General features: G+C 42.6%; 2 protein-coding genes across 3 annotated transcripts; both read right to left on the bottom strand.

Moving 5' to 3' along the window:
* Positions 1 to 537: 537 nt before the first annotated feature.
* tyrp1b (tyrosinase-related protein 1b) lies at positions 538 to 8,560 on the bottom strand. Its single transcript, XM_052083427.1, has 9 exons — positions 8,392 to 8,560; positions 7,363 to 7,721; positions 6,801 to 6,909; positions 6,198 to 6,411; positions 5,247 to 5,451; positions 3,064 to 3,231; positions 1,996 to 2,175; positions 1,124 to 1,270; positions 538 to 1,037 (listed from the first exon to the last, which is right to left on the bottom strand). Exons 1-9 carry the CDS (start codon positions 8,403 to 8,405, stop codon positions 832 to 834), a joined length of 1,602 nt encoding a protein of 533 aa, XP_051939387.1. The 5' UTR covers positions 8,406 to 8,560; the 3' UTR covers positions 538 to 831.
* Positions 8,561 to 9,208: 648 nt separating this feature from the next.
* si:dkeyp-118a3.2 (uncharacterized) lies at positions 9,209 to 13,887 on the bottom strand. 2 transcript variants are annotated; one of them, XM_052083426.1, is made up of 5 exons: positions 11,982 to 13,887; positions 11,051 to 11,320; positions 10,602 to 10,719; positions 10,177 to 10,291; positions 9,209 to 9,789 (listed from the first exon to the last, which is right to left on the bottom strand). In XM_052083426.1, exons 1-5 carry the CDS (start codon positions 13,018 to 13,020, stop codon positions 9,784 to 9,786), a joined length of 1,548 nt encoding a protein of 515 aa, XP_051939386.1. In that variant the 5' UTR covers positions 13,021 to 13,887; the 3' UTR covers positions 9,209 to 9,783. The 2 variants fall into 2 exon arrangements, with proteins under 2 accessions (XP_051939386.1, XP_051939385.1); XM_052083425.1 differs by having other exon boundaries at positions 9,209 to 10,291.
* Between the last annotated feature and the right edge of the window lie 1,375 nt (positions 13,888 to 15,262).

Here is a 15,262-nt window from a genome sequence, read left to right as displayed (position 1 = left end):
ATAAGCGAAAGATGTATGGAACCAGTACAGTACAGATATGTGGGTTTGTTTGTTTTTTCAAACTATAAAGATAGTCAGATACATTACAATGGCAGAAATTGGTGGATTTTAGATTTAGAATGGTGCATATGCCACAAATCCTTCTTGGAGTTGATGACATGGCTGAGAGTTTGCTTCTTTGAATGTGCTTCCGTCATCATTAATGTTGCCTGGCTCCCATTCCTCTATGTCACTGCCATGCCTGTTGTTTTCAGCCTTTGAAGACCAAGATCTTTTACTTTACCTTTCTCTATTTAGAGGTTTTGTTTGCCATGTCATCATTCCCAGAAGATGAAAAAAGTAATGAGCCTAATTTGACGAAATAAGTACTTGAAAGTGTAAGTAATAAAAAAGACACAGTAAAAGGTTTTTTTTTTTGTTGTTGTTGTTGAATTTACTCCATTTTATGACATCAAATGGTTGCACGAAATAAAATCATCTGGATCCAGATACCGGTACGTTTTTTTTTAAGTCACCTATACTTGGACTTCAAAAAAATCCATCGACATCCAGATGATTTTATTTTGTGAAACCACATGACAAAATACAATTGAGTAAATCCAACACACCATTTTCAGTGTAACGTAGTCAGAAAAATAAATATTTGTACTTTGTTACTTCTCATTGACACATTTCTAACACCCCATCCACCGCCCTTCAGAATACAGTCAAATCAATGATACACGCAATTGGAAGAAAGGTTTTAACTCAGTGATACTTTATTAAAAGACATTGGGACTTTCTTTAAAAAAATGCTTAAATGTGTTAAGGGCTCTTTATATAGGCGTTGATTTAGACAACAGACTGTGATTTGTCCAGCCTCCGGTCATCCTCTGAGTATCTCCGGAAGGTTTCCCCCAGCAATGGCTCCAAGGCCTCAGCCGAGCGGTAGGATCGAGCTCGCACCGCACAGGCGATGACACCGCCCACCACTGCCATGACCAGCACCGCCGCAACAATGGCGATGGTGATGATCTCAGACAGAGTGTAGGCACGAACTGTGGTGAAACAACAAGTCAAGGTGAGGGTGGGGGTGGTGGTTCGCTGGATCGTCACTTGTCTGTGTGTTTGTATGCATCCATACCTGGCCACTGGACCTCATAGGAGTAGCCCAAGTTTTGAGGGGCGGACACAAACATCTCGGCATTTGTGACAGGAGGCCAAAAAGGAACCATGTTGAATTGGCGGTTGTGTCCAATCGGAGCATTCTCCTCAGGATAGACAACCTCCCCTGTGTGGAGGAAAAGAAAAACATTAATTCATCCGATTGCTTTTTCTAGGATGGGCAGACTGACTTTTGTGCAGAGGAGAGTCACTGGCGCGAAGAAGGACAAAGACAAAGTTTTATGTATTTTCACTTCCAAAACTTGCTCGACGGCTCACTGGAGAAATTAAAAATAATTTGCGCACTTTGCAAAGCCAAATTCACACAGCCTATTAGTTGTATGTCTTTTGCATATCATCGCAGAGCAAAACTCCTGAGTCAAGGGACCTCGCAAATCAATCCTGCTGGATTGTGGTGCTTGAGATTAGAAGGAAACCTCTGACTCAGAAGTTTTTAGTGTTGTTTCTATGAAAACAATAGAAGAAAATGCGACTCAAAGAATCGGATTCAAGGATCAAAGAAAGCTTTTAGAACAGCATTGAATCAAAATATACTTTGTATTTGACCGTTTTAGATTAATTCCAATATTGTACTCAAGTATCTGTTACGAGTTTTGTACCGGGTAGTTGAAAAATACATCATAACCAAAAAAAACAAAAAAAAAAAAAGTAAAATTCTGAGGAGCCATTTAGAGGGAAGAAAGGCTAAATTAATGGAACAAATATTGGATGCTTGGCAACATTAATGCTCGGTGGGCCAACTCCAAATACGGAATGGGCTGTATCCCCCCAACCCCCCGACCATACTTTGCCTAACCCTGTTCAAGTATGATATGCTGGGTTGAATATTACCTGGTTGGTGTCGACTGAGCCATTCATCAAAGATGGCGTCGGTGAAAGTGTGCAGCAGGACGAAGATGGGATCATTCGGGGAGAGGTGAGTCTGTCCGCCTGTGCCGTTGAGGAAGAGGTGGGCCAGGTTGTGGAGGCTGCGGATCACTGGATCATACATCCCCTGGGGAGCGCTGTAGCCTTAAAAAAATACAAATTTAAAAAATGGCAAAATATTTAAAGTACAGAACTATATGAAGTGACTTCCAAAAGTTTTTTTTTTTCACTTTTACTGTGTTGAAACTAACTCTGGCGCGAGAGCTCTGAAAGAATAGCTCATTCAATCAAGTGTGTATGTTATCAATGAGATCTTTTCGCACAGCGGGGCTAGGAGAGGTCAACCTTCATGTGAATGAATTCAAAATTGCATTGAAAAGCATCGGCAAATCACAAGAAGGCATCAGTTTCTTTTTTTTTGGAATGCACTTCAAGTGCTTATGTAGAATATATTTACATACATATTTATCCACTGCTAAAAATATTAATAATAATAAAGGCAACACTTGTAGTTACATTGCGTTAAGTGTTCCCTTTATTTTTTTTAGCAGTCTATTTATCAAGCTAGCTATCTGGCTATCTATCAATACATATGCGTTCGCTTTTTTGAGCAGTCTATTTATCAAGCTAGGTGTTCGGCTATCTATCTCCAGGTATTTATATATGTGTGTATCTTTGTGTGCCCTTCTGTGGGCTGTGGGGTTCAAACTCCGTCGGTCTGTGCAACATTTCCCCAAATTTGAAGTGGTTTTTAATTAATTTCGTGTATAATGTTTAGTCTCACATCTTCTTCTTTGACAGATTTTTATGGTCTATAATGTAACCAGTCACGGAGTATTGTCCTTTTTTTATAATTAATGTCTTCTCTCGTATTATATTTCTGACCTTTATGCTCAATAAGGACACGACTCTTGCCTTTAAATATTACTTTTGTAGCGCATGTTTTATGGATTTGAAGGGTGCAATGCAAATGAAGTTCACTGTGTTTCTCAGAGGTCAGATCAGAAGGAATCGTGACGCGTCATTGCACACCTTCAATGGAGTTCCTAAAACTCTCGGAGGAGGTGGAGTAGTAAGGTGGAGTGTCGAAAGTGTTGAGCTGCAGACAGTCCAGCACGTCCTGGGGCTCGGGCAACCTCTGCACCATGGGCCGTGCCACATTGCCCGCCGGATTCCTCCTGATGGGGCTGGTCTCTGTGTCTGGGAGTTTTCGGACCGAAGGTCAGAGTTAGTGTTTTCACTTGTGTGTTAACAAGCGCTGCGCAAAAGAAAATCTTTCTAGCTGGAAGCAATAATTGTATTCAAGGATTTTTCCAAGGGGGGAACTCAAACTGCGGTTCAGATCCAGGTCAGTTGTCCCCATGGAAATGGAGAGGAAGGGGATGCGATGAGTTATGTTGTATTATTCAACAACTCTCTAATTCTATGTGAGAGACTCGACTGGTTTGATCAGTCTTTAACATGACAGCATGGTAATTGTTCCCTAAATTCCAACAACAGTGAGTGGGAGCTTTGTGAAGTCTCTTTGCAAGTGTGACCTCCTTCCTGTTTTCCTTCCCCCCCCCCCCCCCCCCGTTCTTCCCCTCCATCACACACACAAGGGTGCAATCAGTCGGCTACATAACAAAGTTGTCAGTGTGAAGATGATTCCCACTGATCACAGTCTGCCAGATTCCCGTTTCTGACAAGCAGACACAGAAATGAGACAACCCCCCATAACCCAGTTAAGGAGAAGTTGCTTGTTGATGCAGGAAATACAGAGCCTGTCGTGATTCTCCAAAGGGATTAACCTGACACATCACTCACACCTCAGCCACTCACGTCTCCAAATCCCTCCACTTTTCTTGTACATTTGCCATTGAACTGAAAGAACCAATTATGATTTTGTTCAAAGAGGATTGATAGTCAGAATTACTCCATAATATGATCTTTAAAAGAAGAGCTTTATTTTAAAACTGGAAGCCTGATGGTGCCTTGGGTGGTTTTGAACTCTGGTGCCAGTGCCAAGCGCCGGTCTATGTAAATCTGATCACCTAAATCTGATTTATTTCAGTGTCTCACATATAATTTCCCCTATTCTAGTCTCAAAGCCTAAAACTATTCAGAATGACTGCTTGCAAACAAAAGTGTGATACAATGTGCACTAACTGATTAAAATCAAGAACATTAAAGTGCCTGGTGCCTCTTGTGGGTGATCTTTAATCCAGGTAAGAGTAATCTACAAATTTGGAACAAAGGAGATGGGGCTTCTTTTTGGTTGTTAAAAATGTTATTGAAGTGTTAAGTGTGTTCCCAGCTAACAAAAAATTATCTCTGAGTCCAGTGATTAGCTACATATCGGTAGATTAGTCTAGTGTTGATAGCGGATAATGTAGTGGGTCACATGGTTGACCTCCGTGCAGCCACCTTCGGATAAATTCCCGCTCATTAACTGCTTGTATGAACGCGAGTGCAATTTTTGAGCTGTCGCTATTTGAACCCTGCGCGTGACCGATTTAGGCTGTAGTCTACCTTTCACCCACAGTCAGCTGGGATCCGGCTTCCCCGCAAACCTGAACAGCTTGAAAACGGGCGGTGTGTCAACACATGAAAAAGGACAAGCTACAAACAGGTGACTGAAAATGGTTTCCCTTTGCAGAGTGTTGGCGCTCTGACCCTTCAGAGATTGAGCAAAGAGCTCGGTCATTCAAAAGGGACTCCATGGGGAGAAAGGAGTCACTAAAGGTGGTTTTATATAAGATGCTTCTCGGATACTGGGGGGGTGTTCCAGGCAAGGGACGAGACCTCAGGGCAGTATTAAGACACACAAGAGGGAATACATGTCTCAGAGCTGGCCAGCAATGGTACACATCTGTGGAGGCCAGAGATAGGAAAGTCTGGGCACACCTGCTTCGACTGCAGCTCCAGCGACCCGGATAAGTGGAGGAAAAAGTTGGAGGATGATGTATTTTCCTAAGTTTGGTTCTCGGAGAGAACTAACTTGGGATTTTGAGCTGAAAACTTTGAGAAACCCTGAAGAGTAGCTTAACAAATTGTGTTTCTGACAGACTGTTAGCAATTGTGAGCAATTTCCAACACGGCACAGCAGCAAGGGGGTCGTATTTATGGCAGCTTGTGTCATTCGTGCTCTATTTATGAGGTGGATGACCTCATTTCGCACAACTCCCTTACGTGCTGAGGTATCGCAAGCTAGCGAGTGAGAGACTCTTTCTTACTGTTGCAGATGGTGCCAAACGTGTCGTAGTCTTCCACGCTTTCGCAGACCACCCTCCACTGGGAGAACACCGAGTTGGGGCTGATGGAGTTCATGTCGAAGGAGCTCCTGGCCCCCAAAAGGTCGTCCGTGCAAATGTCACAATCGCTGCCTCCGATGGCAAAGTTCCAGTAGGGCAGCGCAAAGGACGAATCACCCAGCATGTCCTATGTAGCGTATGCAAAATATTGACAATCGCCTCTATTAGTCTGATATTCGGTCTTAATCCGGGTGACTAGGTAATTAACTGATCAAATCAAATCTCTTTTATTTGCCTTTTGTGCTTTTGGCCACATCATTACATCCCCTTTATTGACACTGTGTGTTTATGATTTGGAGATGTGATTTTTGTAGATATCCAAAGATAGCTTCACAAACAGGTGGAAGATCCCCTGCGGGATATATTTTGGAGATCTATGACCTTGGGTTTCTAAGCGTCTTTTTAGTTTTTAACGTCGCTCTTGTGTTAGACCTCATTTGATCCAATTAAGTTGATCTTTCTAGAGCAGGGGTGCCCAAACTTTTTGGATCGAAGATCTACTTTTTGATCAACTAACCTCACGGGATCTACCCTTACCGGCGCGTGCACACACACACACACACAAATTTAAGATTTACCTGCTGTATTTTATTTTTTAAATATTTTTTTTGTGTGAAAATGAGACTGATTAGTGTGCAGTGTATATTAACACAAACAATATATTACTAATATGTACAAAGACACACAAATGGTTGTTTGTTTTTCTTCTTCTCAACACTCCTCGGATCTACTTGGGACCTGTCTTAGATCTACCGGTAATTTAGGATCTACCTAATGGGCACCCCTGTTCTAGTGTATCGCCGTCCCTTTTCCCGTGTCTCTCACATACTTTTTCTTTCTCTTTGTGCATTTTGTCTTCTACGGTCTACCCACTTGCATATCTCTTTCCAGTTGCAGCAGATGAAAGCGGTGCCAGGTGACAAAACCGGGGCCCTCATGGGAAAAGTCCACTCCTCCAAAGCTGGCCTGGCCTGGGCCCAGGAAGGTCTTACTGACAGAGTAGTAATGGCTCCACACGAAGTAGTTGTAAATGGTGATGTTCTCAAACTGAGGTGTGTTGCCATCCGGCCCAAATATTTCCTGGTACCTAAAAATGTGTAAAAAAGTTTTTACTCTCCAACATCATCCTTGGAGATATTGTTTGGGAGATTATCAGCATTATTATGGTTTGGTCGTCGCTCAGTGAAGTCCATAAATATATTTTTTAAGATCCCAACAGTAGCTGCCAATGAGACATCAAGTGATAAAAGCCTTTCTGAGTGCAGCAGGAAAGGCACTCTTGACAAGGAGGTCAAAAGGTTGGCACTTAGCGCCGTCGAGAACAGCTTCAAATATTTATGTACTGTTGCTCCAGAAATTATTCTACCTGGGGCTTCCACAGATAAATCATTTCAAAACAATCTGTTATTTTCCCACGACGACGAATGATGACTTCATGTGTCATGAATATATAATAAGGCACATTAGCATAAATACCGTCTTGTACAGATGACAAGGTCGGGGTGGATGGTCCTCTTTGCTTGGTCTAGAGCGTCGATAAATGCTCGCTTCTCACTTGCGCTCATTTGCATTAAATTTCTCCTTACTGCAGGAATGTTGGGGAGAGAGGAGAGTAACAGAAAAGAAGAGGAAAGGTTATTATTTCTTATTAAACGTGTCTATCCCCTTGCCACAAATGCTGTTGTCATTCCCGTGCTTGTTTTCTGGTGAAATACTGAGAGAGAGCTTATCGGGTGTGCAACGGGAAATGATCCAGTTACCACAAATAACATATCTTTGTTCAACTCTCTATAGCAGCAATGTACAGTGGCAAGCAGAGCAATGACATGCTCTTCCACTACACGTGGCATTTTTTTGTTTGGTGGTGGGCCATGCATTTACAGAATGTGATGACAGTTTTCCGTGCGTGAGTTCTAATTTATTCAAGTGGAAAACACACCCAGTTATTAATTGGGGCACACTATCTAAATTTTACTCTTAACTTCAAGAGTAAATGCATTCTCTATGCCATGATACAAAATATTTTCCTTTCTCTTACCCACAGAGATCCTCTGGTCACAGTTCGGTCCAGTCAGTCCATGTCGACATCGTCCGCAGTTGTAGCCGCTGAAATTGCCATTACACTGACAAGAGCGATTGAAGAATCGCATCGGCCACCTCTCTCGATCGTCGCGCCCGGCGTAGGGGTACTGGGGACCGTGGCGCCGATTGTCGGCAGCAATGGGCACGCACTGACCCCGTCCCGTACTAGATCCGCATTCATCCCCCGCTTGGCCTGACAGGGAGGGGCAGCACTGGCCACTGCGGAGCCCCTCCGGGGTGACACACTCCCGAGGGAACTGGGCCACAATCATTGTGACACACAAGGTGGCCACCAGGAGAGTCGCTGTCCAAATGCTTGACAGGTAAGAGAAGAGGCTCATTATGTCTTTGTGATAGGAAACTAGGTTTAAACAGGAATAGAAGCAGGTGTAAGATGACAATAATGTTTTTTGTTTGTTTTTGGCCAAGGACTGAGATTGTTGTATTTTTACTGCATTTGCACAAACAATGCAAGTGTTCTTGTTTGGCACATGTACCACGACTCCAGACACAAAGTGTTTTCTGTATTTTATATATTAATGCTGAAAAAAATACCGGTAATGGCCTTCAACAGCATTTTTGAGGGTCATTCGTTTATTTTAAGATTCACAGTATGTTGCACTTTTCAAAGATGTGAAATGTATGCTGCATTGAAGACACTGAAAGACACTTATGATTCATCGAAGATCTATATTCTGCGGCGAAAGATTGTTGTCGCCATTCTGAAGCTTCGTCCTTCAGGTGGTCTGAGTCTTTATTCATAATTCAAGGAGCAATTAACTTCCAACTCTCAGAAAATCAGAAGCACTTAAATAGGCTGGAAATTATTGAGATTATTTATTCAGCGGTTCTTTGATAAGAAATGAGCAGTATCTATCGCGAGTGGTCTTTTTATGTACATCATGAGAGAAAACATTCAGGAAGATTGAAAAGAATAAAATGAATAATTTGAATGCCAATTTTATTCAGAATTTTTTTTCCTTACCTGTGAGTGCGCATCTTGCTCGTCGTGATCCGACCAACTGTAGCCCCCAAAGAATTAGTTCATCCTGCTTCTTTGGCTTAAATAGCTATGGAGCGCATGACTAAAGTATTTGCACCCACCACCCTCCTCACCCATGCCCCTAGTCTCTCTCTCACACACACACGTACACACACACAGAGTGGGTCCAGATGGCTGACCAGAAAGAGGCTTGAATCTTGTGATCATAACTTTAGGGCAGACTGTCCCTCCTGTAATTGCCAGATCATTTGTCTTTTTGTCTGTGGATGTTCTCTCATCCAAGTTGGGATGGAAGTAATAATGTTGGCAATAAAATGTGAAATAAAAATGTATATTCAGGGGTCATCAACCTTTTTGAATGTGAGAGCTACTTCTTGAGGCTTTATTCATGTGAAGGGCTACCAGTTTGGAACACGTGCATGGGAGGTTAACCCGTTCAGGGACAGCGGTAACTACAGTGGACATCTTATCAGGTTACAGGTTATCATTACTTGCGCATGAAAGGGTTAATGAAACGCTCTCAATTGTCCCTAGGTGTGATTGTGAGCGAGAATGGTTGTTCCTGCCCTGCGATTGGCTGGCAAGCGGTTCAGGATGTACACTGCCTATTGCCTCAAGATACCTCCAGCACGCCCATGACCCTCATGAGATAAGTGGATTTGGTGATGTGGTATTTTTCAAACAGATAGTGGACTCTAGCCATTGGACGAGAGAAGCAGAAACATTGCTCTTTAATTTTTTGATTGCGCAACAGTTGTTGATGCAAATGTCAAAAGCTATGAACAATATACTGTAAGTCTCAGTTTTAAACATTTTACTTTTGGATAGGACAAAGACAATGCTTATACAGAAATGCAAACGCCACAAGAAAAAGGCTTCTTTCCCTTCAGTCAGATGTCAGCTCCAGGCGCACGCTACTCACATCTGAGTACTTTCTCGACATGATGACACACGTAAAATGTGTCCAGACTATTCTCCCCACTTCCCCCGGGAATTTCACAAATACTCACACAGACACAAACATTCACATGCGTTCGTTCAATCACACATCATACAAATTGGCGTGATCATCTTTGAGAATCAGGTACTCTGCTTTGAGTACTGTCGGACAATTTGTAATACTTCATGAGGTATTTGGGATACATTGGAACAAGGGGGAAGAGGGGCTTGCACTTTACTAACAACACAAAAACAATCGGACCACCCTAGAGCGTGGAAGTCCTGACTTCTTGCGGGGAATGCGGTCCTCGTCCACCACTGGCTGATTCCTCTGTGGTGCCGTCCGGGATGTTTGACGTGCTAATCACATGCTCCCCTTTGTGCTTTTTGATGTTTTGTGCCAGGGTCGCCGCTGCATCGTATTGCTCTGCTGCTCTAATTCTGTCAGTGATAGAAAAAAAACAATGTTTGAAAAGAGAGTACTGTATGCAGTTTAAGTATCGGATATATGCAGTAGATGTAAACTTGTTGGAATATCCACAAAAGCATGACTGGACAGTGGAGCATGAGATTTTCTTTTCTTCTAACAGTCATACCCCGGGCTTTCTCTGACCCATTCATGCAAGTCATCATGGCATCACATGTATGCCACACTGAGTACCCTTTGGAGTGCATGACCTGACAAAACAGCTTGAAGGAAATCAGCTAAGAGGCCCATAATTGGACAGCTAAGAGGACAGCTGCTCACATTGATGTTTAGAAACCATTGGGTGCTGAGAGGTGTCCGGTATGAGGCTGAGTGACATCATACACACACATACACATTACATACTGTTGAAGGTGCCCATTTCCTGCATGGAGTGTGTGGTCACTGTTGTCACCGCTCGTGGTCACTTCTGCTTCAACACACCCTTCCTCACATGAGCCTTGTTCAGCCGGGCCGCTGCAGATAAGTACGTTTGAAAAATACTGATAACAAGATGTCCCCACAATGAAGGAATTTCACATTGAAATCTTTTTTTTCAATGTATAGTTGTAATATGCAACTACAGAAGCCTGCCAACACTGCACTGAGTCATTGAGGTATTATTAAGCTCTATATATAAGCTGTCAGAAAATACAACTACAGTTTATTATATTATTTATTATCATATGACAACCAAATATATCAAATGGCCAAGATGTAACTGAGTAATTTAACGTGATTGTGAAAATAAGTACACTTATTAGAAGGAATATGGCGTAAACGATACCTGTTTTTGTTATAACATTTAAAGATATAGATGATAATGACAACCGTCTCCAAAAGCAAGAACACCACAGCAATTGTCGCGCCGATCTTCCACGCTTCAAGGACCATTACCTTTAGTTCTTAGCACATAAATTCATAGACATGAGGAAAGAAAACACAAGGTCAGTTTGTTTTTGCCACGCACAATCTACCTTTCCAAAGAATTTGCAAAAAGCGAATCAGGTAAATCTAGATCATAAATATCATCGACTTCAATGAGATGGAAACAGTGACTGGAACTCATTGTTTAGTTGGGTCAAATAAGGCCAGCCCATACACTGCTTAATCCAGTTGTTGTTATTCACCACTCTCCCTCCCCAAAAAAGTTATCACCCAAAATCACCTCATGTATCTTCATTATAGAAGGATACAAATAAAAAAACATTGGAAAATAACAATGCGATCCCTCACCCGGATCCTCAGCGGTGTCTTCAAGCAGATCTTCTCTTGCCTGACAGGGAATTGCCAGGACATCCTTCACCAAGTACTCAAGCGTCGGCTGGGCCACGTTGGGGTCAGCGGCCATGAGGTCATCAGTTGGGCAAAGGATCTCATTGAAAACATTCTCTGCAACCTCACTGAGTGCTGCACTTGGGGCTGCAGCACCCTGGTTGTCGGGCCTCTGCTCAATGTTGACTCCGGCATCATTTTCAGGCTCCGGGGCAGAGATCACTGTTGTTTCTAGAATGGGAAGTCGGTATGTGACACAGAAATGAAAATGAAGCTCAGAGGCCACGGTTTGAGGTGAGTCAAGTGGACCTATGGAATGTAGGGATGCAGGGATGTGTTTCGTGTTGGTCGACTTTGCCTTGCAGGCCTCTAAAAGATGACTCATATCATTTGTACCTTTGCAGTGCCTACATCGTTATTGTCATCTCACACACCGATATCTTGTCAAGATCTTCTCAGTACACAACTAGACAAAAAATGCTACATAATAATTTCTTTTTCAAGTCAGTTACAGTAAATGGATCAATGTAATTTCTTAATCCGGAGCAGGCTCTGTGTTTTGCAACCCAAACCCGTGGGAAAAATTTATGTTTTTCATGCATCCATCATGCGCCTTCTGTTGTTCTATTATGTTGTTCAGTGTCACAGAAGGTGCTTGAGCATCTCCCGGGTGATTTGGAGCATACTACACCCAGAAAGTGTTGACAATCAATTAAAGGCTGATTGTGATAAGAACAGCACAGCACGGAAGCTGCACATGAGCCACTGCACTTACAGTGGTCCTGAAAAATTGAGCGTAAATCATTGTTTGCGAGTAGGTGAGTCGATGTAACCAGTTCAGAACCACTCAATTAACAGTTAAAAGTGTCTCAATCAGGACTCATTGTCTCACCTGGGCCTTCTTTGAGGTAATTTGAAGTCTGTGATGTAACCCCTTCGACTCCAGCTTGTCGCTCATCCCCACCGTTGACCAACACTTCATATTCTTCGCTGATGTGTTGGTGACTTTCTCCATATTTTGAATCCACTTCCACACCTACAAGCTCAATAGCTTCCACTTCTTCCTCAACATAACTTTCCTCCACATCATCTTGGCTTTGAGGGTCCTTGACTATGTAGTTCTCTTCGCTAACCGCTAGCTCTTCCACCACCTCGATGTCAGGATTATCAGATGGCAGTGCGATCACTCCACCGTCCACGTCACCTGCCGCAGCATCTTCCTCTATCTCCCCTACTGTGCCGATTTCTTCAGCCACAAGATTGAGCTCAGAGCCTGCACCAGTCTCCCGCACTGGCTCCCCACCAAAATTTAGCGCTTGAACAATTGGAGTTGTTTCTGTTTGGGCTCTACCATTTAACATTACAACATTCATGTTGCTGTCCTCCACCTTTTCATCGTCTAATGCTACATCTTTGCCCATTCCCTCGAAGGTTGTTTCCTCCACAACTTTCTGACTGACTTTGGCATCTATGGATTCAACAATCGCAGCCTCAACTTCAACAGTGTCTACCCCAACTGTGGTCTCTTCCATACTATCAGCAAGTGCTTCACCTTCTCTTTCCTTTGCTTCCTGCTTGTCTTCATGACCAGCATCTGTCCCTAGCACCACCCTTTCGGACCCCTCGACTTGAGTCTCGTCTTCAACCCCCACTGCATCTTCCTCCTCTGCCCCTTCTTGCACTGCCAGCTCATCCAATTTCCCTTCCACTTGTCCCATAGCTGCTTCCACCACCCTCTCCAAAAGCTCCTTCAGGAACTCCTCTGCTGCGCCACCCTCAACCTTCTCAGAGACCTCCTGTACTGCTTGTTGCACCTCTTCCAGGCTTGGTGGGGCGACAACTGGACTCCTCCCAGGTTCACGGGGTGAGGTGTGTGTATCTTCAAGCGTGACCCTGGAAGACTGGATTGAGGTAGGAACGCCTACAAACATTGAAAACAATTGGATAGGATTTAGAGGAAGGGACAAATAGCGGTAAGGCCACAAGGAATGTAATGATAATGCGTTACTTTGGATATGGGTTCGCAATTTATTATCTAATCATTTTCCCAGTATTCAGTCCTTGGGAGCAATAGTGGACATCTCCATTGGCTTCGAGTTTGAGGACGAGCTGCAAACCAAACCTGCATTTCCTCCGTGAAATGTTGTAATGTACACTACTCATGCATGTAGAAAAAGAAAACATGAAGTGCATGTCCTGTGATGTTGCTGAAAGGCCAACCCCAACCTACCGTCAGATGTGCATTTTTTTATGAACAAAACCACCAAGAATCCTTTTAAAAAGAAGTACTCCATGGGTTCCAGGAAAAAAATATTGTCGAGGAATAAACACAATCCCAGTCGTTTTGTTTTGTTATAAAAACCTCTTCACCATCTCCCTTCTGATTCCTTTTAAACGTCAAGCGTGTGCACACCACCACATGACATGAACTGAATGTGAAGGCTCTTGACGCTTGGACAGTAAATTTGGTCTGGGCAGGCAGGGCAATGTTAGCAGGTGATGCTGTAATGAGGGTGGGTGAAAAAACGAGCAGCGCCATGTTAAATATTGCCGACTCGAACCTACAAGTGTCTTTGTTGAAAGATGGTCTTGGGTGGGTTTGGAGTTAGTAAAGTCTCACCTCATTGTTAAATGCATTCGGAACCTTGACATGGGCTGTGGTGAGGCTCTCGCGGCATGTCGCACACAGAGTGAACTGTGGCGGGGTAATTATAAGCGGGCTGTGAGTTTGTCAATGAGTGATGCTACCATGCCTTGACGGAGAACTCGTGAAAGTTTGCGGGGGTATCATAAAAACATCAGACGTTTGTAATCAGTGAGTAAAAGTACCTCATCTCATTGGGCATTTTAAGTTAAGAAAACCTTTATTAGTCTCGCAATTGAGAAATTCCCGATTCACAGCAGCAAAGTTATGAAAGGAAAAAGTAGAACAACAAAATATAGGAGCTGCTGGAAAGGCAGCCACTCACGCGGCGCCATTTTGAAGTCAGAATAACAAAAATAACACAACACAACACATAGGACACAGACAGTCGTGCAATCTTCACCACTTTTCTGCATACACTTTGTTCTCTGAAGCAGTTATACATGAAAGAGGAGAGGATCAAAGATTTTATGGACGCTTATCTGTTTCCATCGACGAGTGTATTTTTTAGGAATAGAATTGTGACTTTGTATATTATACAAGGCAAAAGCTGATGCTCATGTTGCGTGGATGTCAAGCATGTACCTGTTTATTTTGCCAATGTTACTGTGGGAATAAACAGGAATCAGCGGTAGCTATTGGAATAATTGGTAACTCTTTGGAAATTCAACGTCCACCATGTGTATTGCCAGAGGCATCGAGAAATCCCCTAGATGGGTTTGAGAGGAGCAGATTATTTACTTTTAATTCCAGGTTAGCATCAAGGAGACCCCCTCTCTAAACACAGCATAAGCTCCGACTGAAATGTTTGGATTTGCTTCAGCAGAAACATATGAAACTAATATGACACGCAGATTTATTTAGAAACTAAAAGGGATGCAATACATCCACAAACCTCACAATTTTTATCTTTTCTTTTTTAAATTGATTTGTTGAAAGCAATGCAAAAGTCAAATTTGATTACACCCTGAACTGGTTGTGGTGCTTCTGAAAGGGGCACTAAATGGACTTGATCCTACTCCACTTGCAATGTATTCATCCAAACCGCACTGCAAAAAGGTCTTTCTGTACCAAGTTACTGGTTAAATCTCAGATTTAGCAATATTTTTTCCCCATGAAAAAGAATTGAAATAAATCTGTGTCGTGGTCAAACTGCCACCATCCCAAATAACCTTTCATAATAATAATAATAATAATAATAATAATAATAATAATAATAATAATAATAATGTTTCTAGTAAAACTGTATTTAAAATTCTGAAGTATGAAAATATCAAGTTCTGTGAGCAGGAATAAAGATTTTTACTCTTCATCTGCTCGTGAGTAGCAGTCATGGTGATGAACATGCAAAGTGTATTTATTTATGTGTTTGTTTACATGTTGTTTTAGCCATATATTGTAGTACCGAGCAGCTTCGACTCAGATGTGTACGTCGCTAGACAATGTCAATATTCCGTTGTTGTAGAGATGAAATTTTGGTTTCATTTCCTCATGTGCTCTTCTCTTCCTCGTTTGGTTTTGTGTCCACC

The sequence above is a fragment of the Hippocampus zosterae genome, chromosome 13 (assembly GCF_025434085.1).
Source record: "Hippocampus zosterae strain Florida chromosome 13, ASM2543408v3, whole genome shotgun sequence".
In the NCBI taxonomy this organism is placed as follows: Eukaryota; Metazoa; Chordata; class Actinopteri; order Syngnathiformes; family Syngnathidae; genus Hippocampus; species Hippocampus zosterae.
The sequence above is the reverse complement of the archived record's forward strand: the minus strand, read 5'-3'. Positions and strand labels throughout refer to the sequence as shown.

Bases quoted from the DNA above. Each gene is read 5' to 3' on its own strand.
- si:dkeyp-118a3.2 (XM_052083425.1), bottom strand. From the start codon at position 13,020: ATGTTTGTAGGCGTTCCTACCTCAATCCAGTCTTCCAGGGTCACGCTT. The intron at 10,720-11,050 runs GTGAGGGATCGC...TTATGTGCTAAG, and splicing joins AGACACCGCTGAGGATCCGG to AACTAAAGGTAATGGTCCTT. The intron at 10,292-10,601 runs GTATCGTTTACG...ACTTATCTGCAG, and splicing joins AAATGTTATAACAAAAACAG to CGGCCCGGCTGAACAAGGCT.
- tyrp1b (XM_052083427.1), bottom strand. The intron at 1,271-1,995 runs GTAATATTCAAC...TCCTCCACACAG, and splicing joins GCTCAGTCGACACCAACCAG to GGGAGGTTGTCTATCCTGAG. The intron at 1,038-1,123 runs GTATGGATGCAT...GTTTCACCACAG, and splicing joins CTATGAGGTCCAGTGGCCAG to TTCGTGCCTACACTCTGTCT.